Source organism: Lytechinus variegatus, chromosome 18 (genome assembly GCF_018143015.1).
Source record: "Lytechinus variegatus isolate NC3 chromosome 18, Lvar_3.0, whole genome shotgun sequence".
NCBI classification, from domain to species: Eukaryota; Metazoa; Echinodermata; class Echinoidea; order Temnopleuroida; family Toxopneustidae; genus Lytechinus; species Lytechinus variegatus.
Window position 1 is genome coordinate 16,673,913 of NC_054757.1, and position 27,133 is coordinate 16,701,045.

At 36.4% G+C, this 27,133-nt stretch overlaps 1 protein-coding gene across 1 annotated transcript in view; it reads right to left on the reverse strand.

Annotated features, from left to right (window-relative positions):
* Positions 1 to 321: 321 nt before the first annotated feature.
* The window catches only part of LOC121432027 (putative uncharacterized protein DDB_G0271606), a 70,741-nt gene continuing 43,929 nt past the window's right edge, over positions 322 to 27,133 (reverse strand). The window contains exon 4 of the mRNA XM_041629842.1: positions 322 to 5,978. Coding sequence (XP_041485776.1) covers positions 4,152 to 5,978 — 1,827 coding nt within the window. The 3' untranslated portion in view covers positions 322 to 4,151. The remainder of the gene's footprint in view (positions 5,979 to 27,133) is intronic.

Sequence of the window (27,133 nt, forward strand, 5' to 3'; positions counted from 1 at the left end):
TTTTAAAATGCAGGAATATCACTGGAATTTTATTTGAAAGCCTGAAAAATAATTCAGAGCAAGAAATTAAAAAAATAATGTGTTTTCTGTAGTCTGGAAAATTAATGGGTATTAAAGAGATGGAGGGAGAAAGAGTTCAACAGAATGATAAGAATCTCTTTACTCATGATTTGAATACTCAGTTTTACTCATGAGTTATGGTATTAAGAGTATTATAGTACATTGCTGTTAACTTCAAATCTGTAAATATGGATGTGTAATGAACACAGGATATCGCGAGCCCATAAAAACCTATCCGAGGATCCTATAAAAACCTATTCCAGAAACCTCTAATGTACCAAGTCCTGAGGAGGACCACCATGAAGATCGACACATGGGAAAGAATGAGTAAATCGAGTGAAATAATCAGCTAATCAGTCTGGGCTGAATGGCGTTTCCTCAAGATTTATGTATGGTTGTATTGTCAAAGTGATGAGTGATTGATGGTGAAGGGACCTACGGATACAGATTTCCCATCAGCTCCTTGTCTAGCTGGGTTTGTGGACGGTGGCTCACTGACCTTTCACCGTTTCCAGTGATTTTCGGCGAGGATGCCCACGATGGATAGCAACTAGCCAACCGTTACCCCCTCCACCTATCTATAGCTAGATTACTCATAAACAAGACGGACATCTTATCGCGGACAAGGGTGCCCTCTGACAGATCACTATTCAGTCTAGACAGAGTTACATTCTTCCCTTTGACATATCTCTAGCTTTTGTCCAATAACAAGTACAATGGACATCATACCATGGATGACAACATCTCCTGACAGATGGCAATTCAGCGAAATGTTACCCTCGCCCCCAATCTCAACTCCTCCCCACTTCAACTTTAAGGTACTGTCCATAGACCAGGACGATGGACATTTTACCATGGATGCCCTCCAGAAAGTATGGATATCGTTTCATGGACGGGGATGCCTCTGGACAAACTGCAATTTAGCAAACTCTCGCACTCAACCCAAATCCCACAATCCAACTCCTCCCCCCTCACCTTTCCCACAAATGATGACGTCGGCCTGTCTAGCTGGAGCGAGGGTGTGTTCTTGAGGGGTTCTTCGAGGTCACCCACTGCCAGGGTCCTTCCTTCCAAATGCTGGATGAATCATGGTCTTAAAATAAGTAATCATAGCCAATCCCCAAAGGTGTGTTGCGCCCTGGAACTACAGCCCCTGGTCCTGGGAGAATTTGCTCCCTAGACTAACTCTCTGAAATGTCATCTACGATTAGATATCGAAGATATTTCTAACCGATTCCTTATATTTCTATGAAAGTGAAGATATGCAGTCATATATTTCCATTGATTACCAGATAAAAATTAATTTTGAGTTAATGAAGATGGAAGATAGACTCAATTTGGTTGATGATTAATGAACCATTTTCTTGGTTATCATGCAAAGTGTGCAAGGGCAAACATTCCTAAGCTTCACTAACATTTACATGTAAAAGTTCATGCCTAAATCAATTAAGCTTTAATGATTCAAAGAAAAACGAGACGACTGCAACTAAATTTGTAAGTCCTGTAAAAGTTCCTCATTTAGAATGATCTTTCAATAAAAAGAATATATCATAAAGAGAGTGCATTCATATTTATACATATGAAATAGTCTTAGCTTAAACATTTAAAAAGTCTTTTGCATAACACAGCTATTTAAAGTGCTTTAGCTTCTTATCCAAGAGAGATTACGCAGATACGTTCCAAAAGAATAGTAATTGGCTAAATCATACCGAGATTGTTTCCATAGCACAGCTCTTTAAACCATGTGTGATATGAAATACAATCCATCAAGTGTAATTGTATATATCAAGACTCCTTGGTCAAGTAATAGGATTAAGTCAGCAGCCAGGGTTCTGGAGTGATATATCAGAGGAATATCATTGATTTCCTGCAACTTAAAACCATGCTGTGGATCATTTGAAGTCTGAATCAGCAATTATTTTTCAAATTATCAATTTATCTTGATAAGCAATTCACAACATCACCTCACTTTTGTATTCACAATGCAGAGAGCTAGGCCTAGCTATAAATACAATTGCAACAGTAATTTGTACACACCAGTAAAATTATGCATATGTACAGAAGCCTTTATGTAGCACTATATTTTGTATCAATTCATACAATTATTTTCGCCATAATTATGTTGAGTAAATGTACAGCTTTTAATACTTTATCTGAGTACATATATCTGTCTCATTCCCTTTCTACCTCCCGGAGCATTTACCCGACAGCTCTGCTTTATCCGACAGTTACCATAGGAACCGTCAATCAAACTCAAGGAAAGTTGTCAGAGCTGACAATTTGTCAGACTAAGATCCCTTGATAAAGCACTCCCCTGGGTCCCGTAACACAAAGGTTAGCAATTAATTGTACACTCAATTTTCACGATTGATTGTAGTCGATGGAATCAATCATAAAAAATGTTCTACGATCATGGCTAAAGTTTTGTGTTATGGGCCTCTGGACTTAATATGCAGCCTAAATTCTATGATGCTAGGAGTCCACTGGGCCGTCGCCAGCTGCGCCAGTTGGCACCAATGCAACGCAGCTGTGGCGCCTATTGTCATCAACAAGGTGCCTAGTGGTGTGCGGTAGCTCAAACTGCCTCCCAACTGGCGCGTGGTGCGCGTAACAGCGCCAAAACTTGAATTGAACATTCAAAATGTTTCAAATTTTCATAGTGCCAAATTCAATTTTTGGCATCTTGCTGAAATCGTAAGTTCGCACAAAACTTATTATGGTGTCGTTACGCGGCAACACACACGAGAGGCATTTTGAGCCAGTGCATACCACTAGGCACCTTTTAGCCGACACTAGGCACCATAGCTGCTTTGAATTTGCGGAAACTGGCACAAACTGACGATGGCCCAGTAGACTGGAGACTGGAACTTATCCATAGAAGATTCCTCTCATTCTACCTCTTGTCGTTTTTTAATTTTAAGGCGGATACCATACAGTTGTGAATATTTACGTCTTTGATAACTATTCATATTTTGTATGTTGGACTGCATCAAAAGAAAACCATACTTCGAAATTGCCAGCTGTGCTTCACGTGCAATTAATCATGTATTTTTTGTTAGTATTGTCTAAAGACCCGCTTCTTGATCAACGTTTCAATCAGGGTCTGAACCTGCAGACTAGGATCATCTTGGTAGTTATTCCTTCAAGTGTAGACGATACCTTTTCCCTTTGCTTAGCATGTAAGGAAGCATATGTCTTGCAATGTAACGTTTTATCCATCACTATCACCTCACCCAACGTGCACCTGTTTAAAGGTGTCCTAGGATGTGTTCACACTTCAACTATAAAGGTGTTTCCACTTGACCCTCAAAGCCTTAATGAGCAGTCGAAAATGCATGTGGCAAATGCTGATTGAAAAACGGTGTCCACAGTACTGTTCATACTCAACCTTTATGGGTGGAAGTCACAAAGGTGGTTTAAATGTAGACCATGGACTTTTCAAAGTTCAAACTTTTGCTTTATTGAGCATTCACACTTGGAATGACCCCATGATTCATGGTAAAGAATGCAAGAGTTTGGTAAATTATGCTGGATTTACACTTGATGTCATGGTTTCCAGCATGGAATAATGCAGGTTCAGGCAAATTGATTTTTGTAAAATTGCCAAACCCATGACATATAAGCACAAATCTAGCACATTTTCCCTGAAACACAGGTCCTTTACTATTATTTGATTCTTCATAAGTCCTTTACTATTATTTGATTCTTCATAGGGCAAATGCTAAAAGAAAGCACACCTATGCCACGTATTTGCATAGTGAATGGTCTATATTTAAACAACCTTTACAAATTCGACGCTGCCTTTAATCTCTATTTTCTTAAAACAATGACTAGCTGATTGAAGCTTAATACTGATCCTTCCACATCCCAAAAAATGTTGAGTACCCAAACTGGTCTTCAAGAGTTCACCAATTCTCAAATTTATTTCTGACATGATGAGTTGACAATCACTTCTTCCTTTAGTTTTCTTTGATAATCAATAAATTAATCAGGTATTGAATAAGTTAAGTAGAGATTCACCATTCTTACACATAACACATGTCAATAACACCAATGATGTTTTGGTTTCATCCAATGTCTTTGGGATGATTTCAGTATGCATCACGACTCTTCATGGGAATGCCAGAACCTTTTGGAATCTTACTATGAACTTTGACCTTCGGCTGTGCTAACCTACTTGGAGGTTTGATATTGGATTTAACGGGAGAGGGGAGCTTGGAGGTGCCTTGTGGTAGGGTGGTAGTGGTGATGGTTGTGGTGGTGGTGGTGAGGGTTGTCGTCTGGAATTGCCCTCTTGGAGCAACAGTTGGGTTGTTATTCTGGTTGCACTGGAGCTGAATACCGGGTTGCCTGACGCCAGCGCTGTTTGTGACACTCGGGATTCGCTTCTCTGGAGGAGGGGAACCCTTCTGAAGTTTTGGGGCGTTACTGGAAGGAATGGTACGTCTGGGGGACTTTGGGCTGGGCATCTTAGATTTGTGGACTGGAATGCCATTTGCAATGTTCTTGGTTTGTGTGGGGTTTCCAGTGTCTCTCTTCACTGCACCATTTGTAGGCTGTCGACTTGAGGGCAGCCTCGATGACGGTGCAGGGAGACGGGATTTCGGGCATTTCTCTTGGATATGTACTGTTGCTGTATGTTGAGTTGAGGAAAGTTTATTGTCAATTAGATCAGGGCTAGAATGCCTCAGTTCCTGAGTGGTTTTTACAGTTTCTGGGGATCTTCGTTGTGACGACGTCAAGTCTTGATTGCTTGACCGCTTTGTGATCATCCCTTGGGTTCGGGCAAACTTGGGCATTGCCAGCTCTTGGCTTTTCTGTTGTTGCTGCTGCCACATGTGATGCTGTTGCAGCTGCTGCTGCCTCTTAAGCTGCTGCTGTTGCTGCTCAACCAATATCTCTTGTTGCTTCTGCAGATTAGCAGACACCTTCTCCTGCTGATTCTTCTGCAGTTGTTGCTGTTGGCTGTGCAGTCTTTGCTGATTCTCCTGTTGCTGTTTGTGGGCAGCCTGGTGTTGTTTATGAAGTTTGTCTTGTTGCTGTTGAAGCTGCAGTTGCTGCCATTCTAAGCTTCCTTGCTGCTCTTGTGGAGGAACAGCCTTCGTCTGCTCTCCTCTGCCATCTCCCTTATGGTAGGAAATTGGTTTCTGTAGTCTGCTTGATTGGTTGCCTCTGCCATCCAATGCTACACTGCCATCAGGTTTCCTGCCCTGTTGCTGGCTAGCCTTTGGTCGCTGTATCTGTCTTGGTCGCTGCATCCTAGAAGCTGGTCTCCTCATCTGAGCCTGCTTAGACTTCTCCCCCAGTGATCCTGAATCTTCACTGCTATCATGGGAGCTATCGCTTTCATTCCGCTGCCTACACACCAACCTACCACCAGCACCTGTCCCTTCATCAGAACTGGACAACCTGCCACTAGCAACTCTTGGAGACACCAACTTTCCCCTCATACCCAACCTGCTTTGAGGGTGCTTCAACCTCCCACTGCACACCTCGCCAATCTCCTCTGAACTTGACCCTTTATCTCGGTTCATCCTTGGCAGGGAGCTTCCTCGTTGACTTGGTAGCTTCAGCTGACCAGACCCTGAACCATCACTACCTTGATCAGATATCCGGACATGTTTCCGATGGGGCTTAGTAACTTTCTGCCTCCCTAAGCGGGTGATGTTGTCGTCGCTGGTATCGCCAGAGCTGAGGCTGTTTCCTAGAGGAGAGAGAGTGACCTGATCCAGGCCAGAGGACCCCCTCCAAGGCTCTCGAAGAACTCCTTCTTCCCCGGCAGAGGATGAGGAGGAGATGGAGAGGCATCCTTCTCTGGACAGGTAGCTGCTGGCTGTAACCTCTGACCTCTGTTGGATGACATTGTTGTCTCTTTGTTTTCCTTCGCTGGTGAAGCCATCTTCACACTGCTTGCATCCCTGCAGAAAATTAATAAAACAAAAATAGAAATCAATTAGTACTTCAGTAGTAAGTAAATAGCCTAAATAAAAGTACCAAGTAATCAACAACCACCATTACACAATGCTCTATCCCTAAAAAAATCAAGGCACAAAGACAGATATCTGGATCACACTGTATAGATACATCATACCAATATTCTTGATGTTTGAAAGGTGTGCAAACATGTATGAAAAACCATTCTGTATTACAGGCATGAATATATTCAAATAAGTATGTATTATTACATCATGCATTACATCCTGCAGTCAAAGTTTCAACCCCTGTACCCCCGAAATTCATCTATCTCACTGTCTTAAAATAGAGACACCAGCTCTTGCATTCTATGGGTTACTCAAATTAACTGATAAGATGTAGAAAAAGAAGACAAAACAAGGAGCAAACTGTTTATTATTGAGCAACAGCATGTTGGAGAAACAGACAAGGGGATTGATCAAAGTTTACACACAGATGCATAATTGAATTATTGCTTTCTTCCTTTCTGCCGACCTGTGCCACACGCCTTGGGAACTCTGACGAGTTTGGCACAGGATGAGAGGGGTGGAAGTATTAGCACGAGACAGTAACACACCTGATGACGGACACAGAATACATCATTTGAGTGATAAACTTTGAAACAAACTTGTGGCCCAAAATATATTTTGGAGAGCAGGAATAAAATCATTCTCTCCCTGTTTCCTGAGAAAGTTCATTGTTATCTTTCCTCATCATCATCGCGTCCTATGAAAATGTCACAATGCCTTCAGAAATACAAATATATCCCATAGATTTTGCTTTTATCAATTTGGGAAGTATTTTTTTTGCACTAGTTTTACGAAAATGTAAAAGTGGCCTACAAAAGCAAGACCACAACAGACTTTGGACATTCTAAAATTAATCTAAATATAACTTGGAGCCCAAATTTTGAAATTCATCAGATTTTATCTAATCTATCAAAATAGAACAGCTTTTTAGCATGAACATTGACATCTATTTTCTATTACATATTTTGATTTAAGTTTCAATGAGTAAAATATCACCCGCTTGGCCAGGATTTTCAATATTAGGGACAGAGTTGGTGCACATAAGAGGCATGGGAAAGCTTCATCTTATTTTCATTTCATTAAATGTATTCATTTACTTATTCATTTATATATATATATATATATATATATATATATATATATATATATATATATGTATATTCATTGATTAATTAATTCATATTCTTAAATTGTTATTGGGGTGTTGAAAGTTTGGCTTCCATCAAAAAATGATGGAATATGGTGGGGCAGTAATGAAATAAAAATTAATCTAATTATCATCCTAACAATTACGTAAGAGTAAATTTTGACTGCCAGATTATTAACCTGGCTTACACACAGAGATGCAAACGTTTGCCAATAATATTTTCTGATTTTCACAAGTGATTGTTTATCAGGCAAAAGCATTAAAAAGTGTGATATATGCCACAAGTTTTTTTTAGTTTTGTTAGTCCAAAGTTAAAGTAGTGGAAAAACAAATTTAAAAAGCCTCAAATTTGAACCTCTGCTTGCTGCTCTGCAAAGTAGTCAAAAGCTTTACAAAGGCTTGAAAACTTGAGACGTCGCTCCCATGAATAACCGAGAGGGATGTCCTGTCTAACTGGCAGAGCTTATAAGAATTAACTTACATACTGAACGGAAGAGTCCATTTCCCTTAATTTTTCAGGAGAATGGATTGAGAATTAGAGCAGGGGTAAGTTGAAAGAGGGCAGGGGTATCAGAGAGAGGATATTTGGATGCCCCTAGCTCTGTCAAGAGGGGGATGAAGGAGATTTCCAGCTGATTTTGCTCACGGCTACTGCTTCAGCAGCTCTTGAAGCCTTGAGTTTCACTTCACAAGACCTAGTGCTTGCCCACATGCTCAAAATTTCAACATGATCTTGTGATATTGATCAATAATATGTGCTAGTACCATAAAAACTGCAAGCTGTGCAATATGTCACACAAAGTAGAATTTGTAAAGACACAAGTGATCTAGAGCACCGAGCTGTGATATTTTCCCTGCTTCGGGTCCAGGATTTACCAATTGACATACAGTGTACTTATCACATGTATCATTAAGCATTGGCCCAACGAAAGATCCTTGAGGCAATCCATACTACTGAGCCCATCAACCAGTCCTAATGGCACTGATTGAAAGGCTTATGATCAATTGCAGAGTTTGTATTATCGATCCCTAGAAAGGATTTGATTGTGGTCTTTGTACTCAATTGACGTAACTTACAAGATTTGGCTCCCTCTTTTGTTAGCAACTGCAACTTGAATTTGTACATATAGAACAAGAAGTTGGAAGTTTGCTATCAGTTGGAAGAGCTTAAATCAATAAGACATCTTTATAAAGCTTAAAACAATATGATCTTTGTCTGAAGTTTGTTTCAAAGAAAAACAATTATCTATTATAATTTGTGAATCCCATATTGGGGAAAGATGGGGATGATTTTTTCAAGTGAATCCCATGAAGTACGACACTGTAGCAAGGAAAACAACAAGGAATATACATGTGGCTTTGTAAAAGGTGCTCCTCATGTGGTGAAACAAGCATGACATGCTAAAAACCTGACAGTAGTCCCTGGAAATGACTTGTTAGAAAACACAAATTCTTTGTCTGACATCCCTCTTTGCTCTGCCAATTAGTACACCATCTTAAGGTGATCTTCACAAAGCCGGTGATTCAGAAGATTTAAGCCCTGTCTTTTCTCTTTTCAGTTTCAGGTATATAAATGGTGTAAGATATCTTAAACAGGAGGAGGGGGGGGTATAATGTTTATGAAAGTCATCTCAAAAGCCACTCATCATGGAGATTGTTAAGAGTGGTTTAACCAGACAAGGGAACTATGAAGGCAAAATAATACTTATGATCGAGGATCTTGGTGACTGCTTGATGTAAGTCCTATACAACTCGACACAAGAAACGTGGAAATTACACAAATGCGGAAAAGTAATTGCTTCTAATGACGAGAATTTGTTGGCTCTGACACAATGTAAAGATCGATCAAATTCAAAATAGTATGTATAGTTCATGCTGATGCACTGATTTCGATGGTACATTAGAGATAAAAAAAGTTCTGACCACTGTAAATCATATCAATCAAGAACTCAAGATAGACAATCAGTGCATTCTCTACATGGCATTTGCTATCCTTGGAATCTGAAAGATAGTAAGTAACACATAAGGCTAAAGGATGAAGGACAGAGATACAAGGTGACTAGTATTAGTAATTACACAACAGATAAGTGAAATTAGTGAAAGTTGATTGCTTTTGAAACGAACCACAAATCTAAGAGCATTTACCCACCAACCATCTTACTCTGTGTTGTTGCAATATCAACCTCAGAATTAAAATTTCTGAAAGGGTGCTGCCAAAATCATATCGAACCCCAAATAATGGTTGATTGATTGATTTTATTTGCCAAGTCACTAGAACATAACAACGGATATTATACATCGAAGAATAAGATGAGTATTCTTGAACAGGTAACCCACGAAAGCTTGAAAGCCAATTTCCAGTGGGTGTACGAAGAGAGGTAATTAGGATATTGTCATGATAAAGGCAACAGATTAAAAATATACATTTTGTATTTCACTTTATATCTTTCATTCGAAAAGTCATTTTGTCCTTAAGTTAAATACCTTTTCGATGCTAATCATCTGAATGCAATTATTACTACCTTTTATAAGGCATGATTTCCCTTACTCAAACAGGTTTAAAAATCTTTTGATATTAATATTTAGTATTTAGCTATATTGCTAAGAACTGTATTATTTTTGAAAGGCTATCAACAGGAAACAGAAGTTGATATACCTGAACAGGATAGGTTCCATGCAAAGCCATGTACTCTTCAAATGCAGCCTTTATCCGACTGGATGCATCAACGATAATGAGAAATGGGTGGAGTAGGGGTGTCAGTTTTGGTGGAGGTGGGGGAGGGTGTGTGTGTGGAGGGGGTTATCACAGAAGTGTACGAGAGTCATCGCCAGAGCATAGGTAAGACGGGATGGGGCAGGATTAAGACGATTAGGGGTGTGAGTGGGGTATAAAATTGATGTAGGTGGGGTAGGGAACAAGTGTGAGTGGGGTAGGGCACAGGTGTGAGTGAGGTATGGCAGATGTGTTAGAGTAGAGCAGAATGTAAGTGGCACAGGGTCAGGGTGTAAGTTGGCAGATCAAAGGTGTGAGTGGGGTAGGGCATGGGTGTGAGTTAGATAAGACAAGGGTGTGAGTGGGGTAGGACAAGGGTGTGAGTGGGATATGGCAGATGTGTGAGTGGGGTAGGGCAGATGTGTGAGTGGGGTAGGGCAGATGTGTGAGTGGGATATGGCAGATGTGTGAGTGGGGTAGGGCAGATGTGTGAGTGGGGTAGGGCAGATGTGTGAGTGGGGTAGGGCAGATGTGTGAGTGGGGTAGGGCAGATGTGTGAGTGGGGTAGGGCAGATGTGTGAGTGGGGTAGGGCAGATGTGTGAGTGGGGTAGGGCAGATGTGTGAGTGGGGTATGGCAGATGTGTGAGTGGGGTAGGGCAGATGTGTGAGTGGGGTAGGGCAGATGTGTGAGTGGGGTAGGGCAGATGTGTGAGTGGAATAGGGCAGAGGTGTGAGTGGGGTATGGCAGATGTGTGAGTGGGGTAGGGTAGACGTGTGAGTGAGGTAGGACAAAGGGGCGAGTGGGGTATGGAGTGTGTATGAGTGGGGCAGAAGTGTGAGTGAGGTACAGCATATGTGTGAGTGGGGGAGGGCATAGTTGTGGGGTATGTCAGTCTTGTCAGATATGTGAGTGTTGAAGGGCACGTGTGTGTGTGTGGGGTATGGCAGAGGTGTGAGTGCGGTAAGACAAAGTCATATATTGTGGAAAGTACAGTACAATAGGCCAGCAGAGAAAGAAAATAGAAAATTAGAAGAAGGGAAATCATAAACAGAAAAGAAATTTGAGGAATAATAAGGAAAAGGGGATGATCAGGAAAAATTGACAAAAGTGAAAAAATGAGTCATCCATCTCTGATGTTCAAAAATCACAAAACATTACATTTACCCATCTATAATAATATTATGTAGCTAAAACAGATGTGCTAAAATCACACCACAAAATCAAACAATCTTAAAATCCTTGAAAAATATCATTATCAATGAAGTTAAAAGAACAATCAACTAAAAGAAAACATTTTATTTCAAATGCTTTAATACTAAACATTCCCATGGTGATGCATGTAGTTTGATGAGTCATCGTTATTGCTCAATTTACATATCTTTATCATTAAAAAAGGTAGTCATAAAACAAATATTGAACGATAATTTCAATCATTCCAAAAACTAAAAGAATTATGAAGTCAAGGTCATCTGCTTTCCGTCTCTCAAGCATTTTGGACATATTCTCTTTTTTCTATGGCTTTTCCTCAATACGTAGCATACTTCATAAAATATGAACAAAGTCCAATGTTATCGGGCAGAGCAATGTCAACAAAGCTCCAGAACAAATTTTCAAAGAGCATAATAATATTTTCCAGATCACTGACCATGGAACAAAGTGGTGGTTACAACAGGACAACTTTGTCTTTTTCAAAGAGTAAGAGTGCCTCCACTCACTACCACCAGGGTAGCATTTCATGAAACCAACAGGGACTGATTTTTACTATATGTTATAAGCTACTGAAATCATTGCATTTGACTGGCTAAGAGCAAAATTGTCAGTGACAATCACTGACAATTTGTTTCATGAAACACTCCAATCATTCCACTATAAAGTTAGCTCAAGAAATCTTGCCAATCACATGTCTATAATGTTTCATGTGGGTCAGTCTTTTATCCATCTTTTATATAATTTTTAAAAAGGTGTGATATAGGCTGTTATATGGATTCTAAAAATGATTTTTAAATGGTTTTGAATATAGAAATGACAAACTATCTCATGGAAAGTTTTGCAACCATAATATGAGAATACATTTGAGAGCATTAACAAATGATCTTGAACTTCAAATATTGTCCCTTAAAGGTATTGTTTAACTTTGTGAGCAGCAGATTTAAAAAATTCTCAAACCAAGATGAAACATATGTACATGTGCATGTATTAGAACTAATTAACCCTGAAAACAACCATTATTGAGAATGAAAAGCTAAAACTACAAGTAAAACCCCGATTTTGTAAAGAGGCGTCTTATAGACGCCTAAATAGTACACATAACTGTATGGGATGAAATGAAGATGGTGTTTCCGGTCACTTTATATTTCAATTTTTGAAGCACTAAATAATGATTTTCGAACGCAATTTTTTTCAGGGCTTCATTTTTGTAACATATCACAGACACAGATGACAAGTGTGACCTTCTAGCTCAGATTTTTTTAAAAGTCAAATCAATGTTAACCAATCACTTTAACCTAAATTTGAACAAGTCACGGACGGGACACTTTCTTGCAAGAAAAAAAAGAACTATCAACGGCTAGTCTTGCTGGGAAAGCCTTGAAAGCCAAAGGAGCTGAGAAAGCTACCGAACAGCACTTCCTGTTATGGGAAACAGCAATAAACTATGATTCACCAAAATATGCATCACCCTCATCTAGAGTTAACTTGGAAATAAAATATATGACTAAGGCTGAACATAAGAATAGGTTATGCTAAAAATACATGTATTAACACATAACTCAACGCCTAACATAAACTAGGTTGAAGAGATTACATGGTTTAAGGGATGGGGGAGGGGTTCTTGTTCTAATTTACAAGATATGTAGCGAGTCTATCATTCTAAGGGCATTCTTCTAAAATTACACAATCATACAGTGATAATATTAAGATAAACAAAATATTAAATAAATGTTCAGCTATAGTTTGCATTGGTGCATGATTTATGGCACTGCATTAGCATAGAAAATGGCTTACAGTCACCATTTAGTTTTGGTTAATCTGGAGTTTATCAATCTTGGTTTCATTGTCAAATAAAGCACAAGTACACTGTATGATATGAAATGAAAGGTGTAAAACTAAATTGAGTATTTTCTTTTATTAAAAAAAAAATCTGACATTATTGAGTACTTTTTTATTCAAAAAATAGTAAGGAAACTAACTAAAAAAAAACACATGCTTCCCCCTTTTTTAGATAAAAACCATCACTTTCAAGCATGCAATGAGCTGCAAATTTCTGGATACAACTGGAAGCTTTCCAATATTAAAGCCTGTGTATAGCTTTGGTAAAGGGTCAATAATGTGATTGATAATCGAATATCATCTAATATAACAGTCTTACTGAAGCGTAGAGACCGTTAGATATTTTTCCAACTGCACTTCTCTGTCAAAATTTCAAATATTCAAATCTTGGATATATAGCGCCCTCTCTCGGCGATGCTTGTTTTAAATTAAAAAATGGGCATTCAAGCACTTATCTTATAAATTTAGTGATTAGATATCCAAAAGTTACAGACAAAGAACATATCTTGAAAGTTTCAGCCCATTCCATGATTTGGAATAGGATTTAATTGAAAGACAAAAACACACATATTTTAATTTGATCGGGTGACCCGATCAAGTTAAATTTCCATGTAAAATCGCAAAATTTATCCTGTAAAACACATTTTTATTTCATATCCTCCACATCATAACTGCTATAGGGCATATCCATTCATATTAGCTAGCAATGAATTGGAATAGTGATAGGTGCATTTTGGTGGATTTACCAAAACTATACACAAGCTTTAAGGTTAAAAATTGTGAATATATCTGAAATACATTTATTTGAAGATAAAATAAACCATTGCCAATAGAGTTTTATAGTAAATAGCTTGAATTTATTTTTCATTTATTTTTTTTAAATTGAATTAAATACACTTTTGCAAGGTGATTTTTTAATCAAACATTAGATGATAATCCTGGAACATGATTGATATTTTACTGAACCCTTGAAATATATGATGCTACAAGGATAATATTGCACTGATGCAGTGGACTACATGGAAGGAACAGATAACTAGAAAGTAGTTGTAGATGATATGTATACAGACCCTCCATTACAACAAGGAACCGTTTGAAATAAAGGAAATAAAATTCTACCTTTCATAATGACAAGTGACTTAACTATAACAATATCAATAAAAAATAATGAATGCGACAATAAGGGGCGGGGAACTAACCTAGATTCCTTTCCTAAACTACAATGGCACTAAATCACACTATTCTATATTTAGTAATAAGTATCTAGTGTCAATGCCAGAAAATACTTTACATCACAAATATACATAACACAAAATGTAATTTTTATTTTATGAGCACTTAAATCATACATATAGGCCTACTTTCTATTCACACGAATTAATTGATTAATGGGTTTGATTTAAAACTACAAGCTTATCAATATCATATCAAAAATATTTCATGTTCAAAGTCTAAAAATTTGGGAATTTGCATTATTTATAAGCAAAAAACATATAGAAAATGGAATAGAATCTGCAGAACTACATGGATTTAAATTCTTTTCTTAATTAATGGTTTCTGCCTGCCATTTCATGGAAATTTAATGAAGAGAAATGGTTGATTGTGATAAACTTCTTCTTTGATAAAAAAATCTTAAAACAGAATAGAATTCATATACACTAAATATGGAAGTGAATGATAAAAAATGATGCAATTTTACTATATATGTTTCAACTTTCATTCTGTAATATAGAATTTGTAATATATGAAACAAAACAGGCCATGCATTAAGAAATACTATGGAAGTATGTTTTTGAATAGATTGACGTGCATATATTGCAAATGCATTATCATAATTTTGTAGACACGCAGTGAAATGTAGAATACAGTATAAAAATGTACAGGCAAACCATGATTGATACAAATGTATTCTATATTTATAGTAATCCAATTTCTTTTTATTATTCCTTGAAACTTAAAAAGCCTACAATATCATGTTTTTTTCAAGCTTGAAATAATTTGCTCCTTTGATTTTTGCAGCTGTTGTGACATGAGCTCTTGCTTTTAGGGAAGATTATTTTTCATTATATACAATGATTAAATACCTTTCAAAAATCAAATTTAGGATATACTGTGTATGATGGACTGACAGATCTATGCGAGCTATCTATAGAGAAACAACAATGCAGGCATCTGAATGGATAAAATGTACTTTTTACAATCAAATTTCAATCATTTTCCATCAATTTCTATCAGATTTATGATCCGAGTACTGTATAGGCTATCTTAAAAAAATTACTGGATGATTAGACCAAATGGTAATCGGACGTAATTGATAGACCAAATGGGAAATTTGAAGTAGTGTTAAAGAAAATAGTTGAAAGTTCCAAGAACCAAACTTTTCACTCCTGTAAATGCATGATATTCATAAAAAAGCAAATCTTAAGTTCTGTATCCACATATGATATTCTCTTACTGCATTTAAAGATATAAATAGTAATGATGGGAAAATATGGAATAGCCTACACAGTACTTGATATACAACCACACATACAAGGCAAATTCAAGTTTATGTTGTCTATAATAAACAGATGATCATGGCTTGACGTCAATCCAATAGAAAATAGGAAATACTAAAGAGACCTGATTACGTTGTAGGATATAGGCATGCTTGAAAGAAATAGCAATGCACTGGGAATAGTTTGTCTCACTCACTCAGACCCAATGCTGCAAACAATATGTAAAATTAATTTGAAACAAACAGAACATACAAAGGCGTAATGTTCAAATATTCTTCAAGTAGCTTAAAATGTTTGAACATAAAGTTCTCTTTGTAGGCATTCAACGTGATACAAGTTTAAGCAAAATAATAATATCAATTCAATTTCTTGGTTACTTTCTTCTTGCAAATTTCAAATACATATTTCATGTATTTAGAATATTCACTTCATTTCATTCAAATTATTTCATTATCATTGTAAATACTTTTTTTTTGTGAGGGGGTTAGGAAAAGATTATCAATTTTGAAATATCAATCTCGACTCTCAATGAGCAAAGAAGGTGATTTTTGTGTGTGCAGCAAAAGGTCTGTAGAAGAGGACTAACCAACTAGGAAGACAGCTCGAAGGAGCGCAATCCTTTACCTGGCTTTCGTGCTATTTTTAGTTGACACACCTAGAGTGATCACATCTTGACCATCACTACTATCTGTAGAATGACCATTAGATGTCTACGGTCAAAAGTGAGCGGTCAGTGGCAAGCGGAAAAAGAAGATAAAACAATTAGGTCATTACACTTTCAAAGTGTTCATAGGATAATATTACCTCTGCAGGAAGAGTGGCATCACTAATGGTAGTACTACTATTTTAGAAGTGACAACACTTAAGGTTTTTATCATGAAACACATACATCTTTGCAAAAATGTTATGAATATCAAGGGAATATTGTTTTTTCCCATAATTTCAATGTACAAAAAAACAAACAGATTAAAGAGGAATTACCGAGATCTCATTAGTAGTGTGGAAAGGGTCCTAAAATGAAGAGATACCATATTTTAATGATAAAAAAACTTTCAAGTAAAGATTATGATGTACATTTCTTCCAGTTTATTTGTCAATAATTCCAAATAAAGAGCACTGTAAACAGAAGACAACAGTATGAAAAACATTTAACTACCAGTACTCTCGAGGAGCTTTTCATTGAGCACCTCATCTGTGATTTTAAATGACAAATTAATTTCACCAAGGTTGCACATGAATTAGTCCAGGTATCATCAAAATAGTGAATTACGAAAATTTTCTCATGACTGCATACTACATGAATTTTCACTAGACAGAGGAACAATTCTGTATGGAAGCTCCTAATATTAATCTTTGTGCTCATTCCACGTATTATCATTAAAGGTCAAGTCTACCTCAGAAAAATGTTGATTTAAATCAATAGAGAAATATTAGACAAGCACAATGCTGAAGATTTCATCAAAATCGGATGTAAAATTAAGAAAGTTATGACATTTCAAAGTTTCGCTTATTTTCAACAAAATAGTTATATGAACGAGCCAGTTACATCCAAATGAGAGAGTCGATGACGTCACTCACTATTTCTTTTGTTTTTTATTGTTTGAATTATACAATATTTCAATTTTTACGAATTTGATGATTAGGACCTCCTTGCCTGAAGCACAAAATGTTAAAATAATGGAATTCCACGTGTTCAGGGAGGAATGAAACTTCATTTCACATGACAATGACGAGAAAATCAGAATATTTCATATTTTATATAATAAAATACAAAAGAAATAGTGAGTGATGTCATCAACTCTCTCATTTGGATGTAACTGGCTCGTTCATATAACTATTTTGTTGAAAATAAGCGAAACTTTAGAATGCCATAACTTTCTTATTTTACATCCGATTTTGGTGAAATTTTCACTGTTATGCTTGTTGATTTTTTCTCTTTTTATTCAAATCAAGTTTTTGTTGGGGTGGACTTGTCCTTTAAATAATGAACGAAACAGACATCCAACGAGCACTTTTCACAATTCATAAGGAGCATTTTTGTTATAATGGGGAAAACTGCCTTCAGATACCTTGAAATTGTTTCCTGTAAAGGATAAATAAAATGGTTAAAAGTAGATACCATTATGAAGTGGAACATGCTGAGAAAGAATGGAAGGAGATGATGGGGGGGGGGGGGTACATCCCCCGGAAGAAAGAGGGAAATTGGAAGGCAGTCTATGCAGTAATCATTTAGTCGAAGCCTCTTGACCGCAAGATCATCAAGAAAAACTGCAACTCATCTACTCAACAACACACTTGAAATCAAACCATGTTTCGAATCAAACCAATTTAATTCCCCGGGACCACTTGTCATTCCAGATCTGTACAAAGTCATTACACTTAATGAAATCTGTATGTTGATCCTTCTTGAATATCTCAGCCTCTCTGTATCTAGACCCATCTCCCTGCTAATAGGTTCTAACTCCTCATTAAAGGGATTGCTTCACTGCGATATTAAGACGTTTTTTCCCTCTTTCAGCTACTGATGTAATCATAATAAGGACTACTCTCATATCGCTTTGAATAACACTGTAGGTTTTTGAGGGAAAATAATCACTGTATTACTTATTGCCAAGAATGCAAATATTTATGAAATAAAATTGTCAGGGGTTCTTTTACTCTTGGAACATTATTGCATACACTGACAGCATAAAGGGCCCCCACAGCTCAATTTTTTGCAAAATTCCACTATACTCCATCCCTTTAAAACACAAAGATCACAGCCCATCTTGCCCCAAACAGCAATGACTATCTCCCTTTCTAATAGCATCAATGAATACCACATGAAGACATACTGGTTCTATTAATCTTATGCATACATGTACCTTCCTATTCAGGAGAGAGTGACTCATTTTAAAGTTGGATAAAAAACCTGATGACACTTCAGAAAAACAACAAAATTACACCCAGGTGTGGCCTGCTTTCTTAAAAAATTGCACAATAATAATAATCATAATAATAATAAGAAGAAAGTTTTTATTTAGTGCATAACAAACAATAAATATGCTTCTATGCACTTATGAATATAAAGGTAAAAAAGAGATGTGTTGGCAAGTTCACTTTGTGGAGTTCAAGTACAACTTGAGTAAGTAGTTTCTTAAGGGCTGTTTTGAAATTGTCAAGTGAATCACCTGTTTTCAGGAAATTTAGGAGTTTTTTTTTCCATAAAGGGCTGCATGAGCAAATGTTTTTGTTGATATGTTTTGGTAATAAAAACATTTTAATAAGAATAACTTATACAAAAGTTTTCATGACAATTTATGAATGGGAGATAGCACAGTAAACAAATATAGTCCTGCAGTGTAAAGAATTTTCTTTTAAAAAAAACTTTAGCTTTCGTAAGTCTAGCGAAGAGTACGAATGAGATTATGGTTTCACTTGATGTTAAAGATAAATACCAGTTGTGGTAACAATCTCAAAATGAGTTTGAACAGAATCCAATAAAATGACCACCAAAGTGTTGTATGTATAAATAAAAAATATGTGCCAAACAGCTCTGGATAAAAAAATTGTAATTGCTGAGAAATGAGCAAAATAATTTTTCCAAGTAAATACTAAATACATTGTTCCACATATGCCTTTTTGTATTGTTATCATCAAAATTATCAATTCAGCTAAGATTTCATGATTTCCCAAAGATGAGTTGGTTCTTGTGCACCAGATCTACATCCATGATAATGCTGCGGAATAATTAACCTTGATTCTAAAGGCTTTCTCATGAAGCATTTGTTTGCTGCGATTATTTTATTTTACCTTCAAGACTGAGATCAAAATACAGGTCTCTTCTTAAAACCTCACTCCATTCCAGCTTCAAATGAATCATCTGTCTCGACATATATGTTCTTGGGAGTCGTTGGGAGGGGGGGGAGGTGAAGGGGAGGGGAGAAGATCTGGTGGGCCCTGTCTTACAAAGAGTTGTGATTGATCTGATCTTTGTTCAAGAAAAAAATCTAAATATGATGTATTTTCCTAAATTCATTTATTTCTTGACAATTTGGTCTGTTTGCCTTTGTTTACAAAGGGCATTTTGCAAATTTCCTGGAAAAACATATGACACTGTTGGATTTCCATAGACTTACGATTGATTGGATCAATCGTAATTCTTTGTAAGACAGGGCCCTGCTGTACAGACCACATAAGTGCATCACAACATATGTGATAACAATCACTCAGCTTGTTATCCTGTAAAGCATGGATGAGAATGACAAGCTCACCTTTAAAGGCTTAGAATGATAGTAAGTCTCATCTAAAAGAATACCCAGAGGAAGCATATAGTCATTGTTATTTTAAGCTGTAAAGCAGTCGCTCACTCATCAGCCTTATTTCCTCACAAAAATCCCAAATGAAACATAACTCATGAAACAGGAAAAAGAAAAATGATTATAATTTCATATTCATTTTTTTTCTAAACTTCCTTGCATTGTTAAGCGAAAAGGTATGTTTACTAAAATAAACATACACTTGAGACCCCTCTCCAATCAAGCCCAGAATTTTGGCCGACCCAAATCAATCTGATGCAAGTTGTTGAGGTAAATATGTTTTGTAGGAGCCAGAGGCTTCACACAATCATACCAGTTCAGTCTGACCCATCACAAGCCACCTGGAGGGTGTTTCATAAAGCTGTTCGTAAGATACGAATGACTTTACGCACAACTGGTGATCCTTTCTTGTGCTATGTGATACCCCTGTATAATTGAGTCATGACCTAAGAACATGTTCCAGTCGTGCATTAAGTTGTTGGTAACTTTACGAACAGCTTTATGAAACACCCACCTGGCATGCACACTGTACAAACGTTGTTTAAGCCTAACACTCTAATAACTATTGTTTAATCTTTTTAAAGCAACTTGTTCAAAAATTTTGAATGAATTGTTCAAGAATTTAACAACTTGTTAAACAGTTTACACAATAGTTATTAGAGTTTGAAATTGGGCTGTGTTGGCCAAAAGTTTTGTTGCCTTTTCCATCTCGGGAGCATTTAATGATTTTTACTAAATATTTTGCTCTCGGTCTATCAGGTGCCATGAAATGCTATTTTAATATTAATGCAATGTAATCCATAAGCACTTGCACTGATCATATGCATTGCTTGTGTTAAATTCTGGATGTCTACTGCCTGTCTATGCTATTTTTGCACAATGCATTCTAAAAATGATGCAAATGATGTAATTTTCAGCTCTTCCATACAGTTATGAGACATGTGTTGCTCTTTCTTGCTATATTTACCAACAATGAGTGACATGGGCAACTTTTTCAGACCACAGCTCACCGGAAACCCAAGCCACATGTGGGACGTTTGGTCCTAGACTTCAAATCTATTTAGCATCACTTCATGTTGTCTTCATGTTTAAATAAGCCTGTCTTTAGTTTGGGTAAATCCCCCCAAAAAAGTGAATGTCACTGTTCCATTTCATTTCCTGATTATATCAATGCATGTGCCCTAAAATGGTTATGGCGTGAAGGATATAAACCATAAATTTGTTTTATTAGATAAACTTACCAATTTCACAGTTTTATCTTCATGATCTCCTTCCTCTGTATGGGCTAAAAATGCCACAATATAATCTTTGTCAGTCGCTTTCTAATATCCAATTCTTAAGTGTGTAAAACAAGTGCTTAAATTATTATTTTTAATATCAAAGATAAAAACATAAAATGCCATATATTTAATTCCAGTTGGTAAAGGTGCATTCAATGACTAGTGCGCTTTTGTAATATTGCAATGTTCGATGATACTTGAGTATGGCTCACATTACTGACTAAAGACAGGCTAGAAACCAAAGTGCCAAATCTTATAAAGCACTAGTAGCTCAAGAATGTCTTTGTCTCTTGTAAGCTAATGCAGACAAATAAATGTTCCAACAAACTTCAAATATCTCTTCATCTGCATGTTAATATGATATGTTTTTTTTTATTTGATGAAATAACGTAAAGTGACATGGAACACAAAATACAAAGTTTGATACTAAGTTTGTTACTAACTTTAATTTCTTAAAAGAGAATCAACACAAGTTCCTGCGACCCATCCATGAGAAACATCCACAAATTTTTATCTTTCTTTGTGCCAAGAATATCCAACACATCAGAAGACAAAGTACCTAATATAAGTCAATTACGTGACTACCAACATCGTCAAAAAAAAATCTTTGGGGAAAAAATGTGATGCACCTTACTTTCAAGAACCAATTTGAAAACAAAGTTCCATTTTGTTACAAAATTTTTGTATTACTTGATATTCTACATATTTGGTCAACAACTTATTCTGATTTTGTTTGCCAAATGTCATTTATTAAAAAGTACATAAAGTAGTGGCATGTTAAAATGTAAAAAATAAATAGAAATCTATTCAACAATACAATGAATTAATTCTATCTCATAAAACACTTTATCAAATTATTTAGAGGCCCTCACCAAACTAATTGCATTGATTAGAATACAAGTTAACCAATTAGACTTGAATTTTGGTTTTGGTTCTATTATATATTGTTTTGCTCTAGCATTTTAGTCATTCATGTGATTTTATTCTGATGAGTGCAATGTCGAAAAGCTTCAGTATGTCCGTATTTAAGGCTATTTTGTGGTACCAAACACTTATTTATAGACTTGAATTGTTTCAAACAAAGGCTCAAATGCTAAATGTTTTTGCCAACTGGAACTGGGTGGTTGGTACCTGTATAAAGTCTTTGGGAATTTCAAAATTCAGTACTAACCAATCAGTTCAAAGTTTCAAACTATTAATTTCACCTCATTAAATGCCCGATCAATAATGCATCCTGGAAACGATAGAAACTATTAATGGCAAAATGAGGACGCATGACTAAACTCCAGTCAGCCCTGAACCGATTTTTGTCTAATTTTTGGTCCATTCCAAATCCGTTAATGCCCTAATTGCTGTCGACATGCAATCAATGACTAACGTCCAAAGCTTATAATCAATTTAAAAGATTTGACAGAACTTGAGATGAACCGATTCGAGTCCACCCCATAGACCTGACTCGATGCTAAAATAATTACCAAAAAGATAGAGCTCAGTGAGTAATTAGTCCCACGACCCATTACGAAACATATTTGAACTTTTGCCATGAAATTAGGGATGGCGTGACTTTATGAAATTTAAGAGGAACTTTAATGTGCTGTCAGAGTTTAAAGATAGCATGCCTGATCAGTAAACAGCACCAGTCGGAGGAAATACAAAATTTTGAAAATATTCCTGTCATTAAATTCAATTATAGAATTCCCAAAGGTTACAATGTCATTACATAGCATGATGCAGACATATTTTGGAGTGCCCCTTTCAAAATGAAACAAACAAAAAATATTTGGGCACCTTCAAAAGGGCCTCTTTCAATTTTAAGGCCAGGGCCTCATAACAAAAGCTCAGAAAATGATCATAAAGAAAATTTGAATGATTTGATTGCACATAATAACCAATGCAATCGATTGTGGATATCAGCTATAGCAAAAACTAAACTTTGTGCTACTAGACTCTGGAACCTGTTACATAACACTCGCATTTGAACCTTAAAGTTAGGGGTGACACTTGCATTGTTCTTATCCGCTAATCAAAAGTGCTTAATACAGGCTTGAAATTGATTCTTAGGAGTTGCATTTAAATTGAAATTTTCACCAAGGGGAAAGTAAAAATTTACAGGATGGGTGGCAAGAGTGGAATAATGAAATCCTCGTTATGTTAGTAATTAACAGATTTCTTTACTTTGACAGATAATCACAGCTCGTTATTCACTATCTATTGTTTGTTCTTTTTGTTCTATTATATGCCATTTTGTTACTAGCTTTCATTCATAATTTTTTTTTACTCTGATGGGTACATGTCAAAAAGCTTCAGTGTGCCCTCATTTAATACAATTTTCTTACTCATTCAGTAACATAAATTTAAAGAAAACAGTGTTTGAAATATAAGCCAATAGGCCTATGACTTCAGTTGTTGAGTTAGGACAGAGGGCTATTGGTTGGGCATTCCTCTTCGGTAAGGAATAAAAACAAAAACATTGTGAGTCAACCTACCCTGCTGGTGATGTGGGTGTAACAAGAAGCTAATCTGGACCCTGTTCCACAAAACTTGTTATCAATGGCAAGTTACATGTTCCTGTTTTAAGTGGCTGAAAATCTCCATTTTTATTGGCTATGAACAAATTTGTGAGACAAAGTAAGCATTTGTCATTGACAACAAGTTTTAAGGGGGTCTATTATTCTTGGTTGCTAACTTCATAACCCTTTAGTTTTGCCAAAATTCTTACCTCAATCCTTAACCTAGACTCTAAACTTATTAATTTGTCCACTTAACCTAAATGGTATAAAATGTAGCCTAAAATTAATTTTATCTTAATTCCTAGTTTACGTGCTTCAGTTAAGGCCTGGTCACACCGCCCAAGCGTTGTTGGAGCGGTCGTGGAGCGGAGAGAAAAAATCATCACCGCTCGCTACCGTTCACCATTTTTTTCGATTTCAATTGTTTTTATTTTGTTTTTGATATTTTCCCCAATTTTGTGAGGGAAATTCGACCCTCTCTCCCTACCACTCCACGACCGCTCCAACAACGCTTGGGCGGTGTGACCAGGCCTTAAGCAATAAAAACATGAACATTGGTAATGTTTTAACTAAAGATAACCACTAAAATCAGGACATCCCATGAAACAATGAATGCTAGCAGTCTTGCTTGTAATCCAATTTTGCTGTTTCATGAAACCCAGCCCCGGGCTAGTCGTCACATGTATCATCATCCTCACACTCATCATATGGAAGTTGAGCCATTAGTTACCATGGCAACCACTGCTTATCAAATTCTCATGTATTTGGATTTGGTGCTTGCTTGGTGTTGACTCCTGTCACCGAACACCCCAATCAAACTAATTTGAACGCACTTTGTGTGAAGTGATCACATTTCCTGGATACTCATAGATCATTTTATAAGGTGAGGGTGGTGTGATGATGGGGATGATGGGGATGATGATGATGTTGATAATGATGATGATAATGATGATGATGGTGATGATGATGGTGATGATAATGATGATGATGATAAAGATGATGATAATGATGACAGTAATTCATACTACCCAGCAAGACTAGCTCTCTCGCCCCATTCGAAATATATTGCACTCCAATTCAAAGATACAGAATTTGAGTTTGTTTATATCATTTGAGAGATATAAGGAGACAACACATGATTATTTCAAAAACATACAAACTTACACATTTGTTCAAATATCATTTGAGTGACTGAAAATGTAGGAGACTGCACATGACTAAGTGCACATTAAAGTTTTGGTTTGATATCCTTTGGGAGAGTCCACTGCGGCGGAGTCACTGCACAGCCCCATGGAAACAGAATATTACCAAACAATCAAAATGATGGAATGTTTTTCCTCGGATCCAGGCCTACTGGGAAGGCTGTGTCAGAACCGTGTGGTAAACCTTAGGAGATGGGGAGAAAATGGGACTAGATTGGCGATGACAGAAGACATGGTGTGATTCACGATTCTGCATGTGAAGATGGGTCAGGGGTTGTCTGTATGACATGGGATGGTAGACTGGATCATAAATGTGCCCAGTGTGTGACTGTCTTAAATCGAGCATCAATAAAGTACTGGAAAGTGTTCCATGAAGCATTGTGTCAATGGCAAATGTGCCCTGAGCCAATCAGATGCAAGGATTTCAGTAGCTTATAACAAATTGTCAGTGCAAATCAATCACTTTTGGTTTCATGAAATGCCCCCTTGGTTTCACTGATTAAACCCATTGTATTCAAACAAACTATCTGTGACAAGTTCAAACTGTCTGATCCCTCACCCATTTATTTTTCTCCTGGAATGCCTGCTAACGATCAGAGCATACCTATCACCATTTTGAAAAATTATCATGACTACAAGATGCCACCATTCACGCTTATCACACTCATGGGACTTTCTTTCCTAGGCCAACTCCCATACGAGAATTTGACCAAATTTGCAGTCCTTTCCTAACATATCATGATCTATGAGATATGTTCACTTTAAAGGGGAAGTTCACCCTGACAAAAACTTTATTGTAAAAATAGCAGAAAAAATAATAAAAAATATTGCCGAAGGTTTGAGAAAAATCCATCTAGTAATTAAAAAGTTATTAGAATTTCAATTATTTGATTTGTGACGTCATATGCGAGCAGCATTCCTACATAGCGAATGGTAAAAAATCAATGAAATGTCATTTTCTAAGAAAATTGAAAATGGTTTTCACTGTACCTTTTGTATATCAATAGACAAATCATTTCACACCCAATCATGAATAGAAAACAAAATTAAGTCATCAGGAACCATGCAAAATTTGAAATTCATGCATTTTTTATTACATAACACATGGGGCAGCTGCTCGTTTATGACGTCACAAATCCAAAACTTTGAGCTCTAATAACTTTCTTACTCTTTAACGGATTTTCCTCAAACCTTCACCAATATTTTTTACTATTTTTTCTGCTATTTTTGCAACAAAGTTTTCTTCAGGGTGAACTTCCCCTTTAAGCTCAAGACTTAAGATGGGCCTCACACATCCATACTACTTGCTATCACACAATATACATGTATTGGACAAATCTTGAATAGATGTATGGTTGCAAAGTTGTCATATTAATGGCCTGTTTGGCCCCTCATAGCTGCACTTGGAACACCTAAATATTACAGGCCTCCCAACATTTGAAAAAAAGGAAGGAGTCCTAATCACGGGCCACAAATTTTTCTGCACAGTGTGTCTCCCTCACTTTTTTTTTAAATTAAGACATATTTAGCATTCTTTTATTCAAACATTGAGAAAATACAAGTGTTGAAAAACTATATTACTCTAACACACACCCATACCCATATGGGCTGATTAATTTTTTATCTTAAAATAAATGGAAAAAAGAGTGCTCCTCTTTTTGGTTGATAAAAAAATCTTAAAAACAGGGTAACTCCAGGAAAAAATGAGCAGTTGGCAGGCCTGATATTATCATTATGTTATAATCAGCCTTCTTTGCCCATCATAATATCACTAAATAGACATTCCTCTGTAATATCAGACTTAAATTCAGTCATAATGTTACAGTCAAACCAGTGAAACAGACTCCAAACCAACCAATTGTATATCACTGGAAAAGCTTTGGTGAATCGAGGGTCAGTTTACACCAACCAGTGGGCCTATGGCATTTCTTAGTGTTTCATGATCCTATTTCCCATTCATTATTTCTTGTGTCAATTTCCAGTCAGCTATAAACCACAAGGTATCCTTGATAGATTAAGAAATTAACCAACTTCCTACAATTCATTTGTTTGCCACGTTAGCACTCTCATTCAATTTTTCTTAGTGGTGTTGAATCTTCTACTTTGCTATATATGCATCCTAATAATTTCTGAAAATCTAATAAATTGTATTTTTTCTAATCTAATGTAATTTTATGCTATCTCACTTATGGCTACTATTGATGACATAGAGAGAGAAGGGGGGGGGGGGTAGTGAAAATTGTTTTTTTCCTGAATGGGGACAATTTTACCTTCTGTTCATTAGAAAAAATGCTTTATTGAATATTTCCCCCTTGTATTTAATGATCTACTTTCCTATAAATATATCATTTCATAAACTGTAAAAATATTTTTTTTCTCTCTCACTTGCAAGTG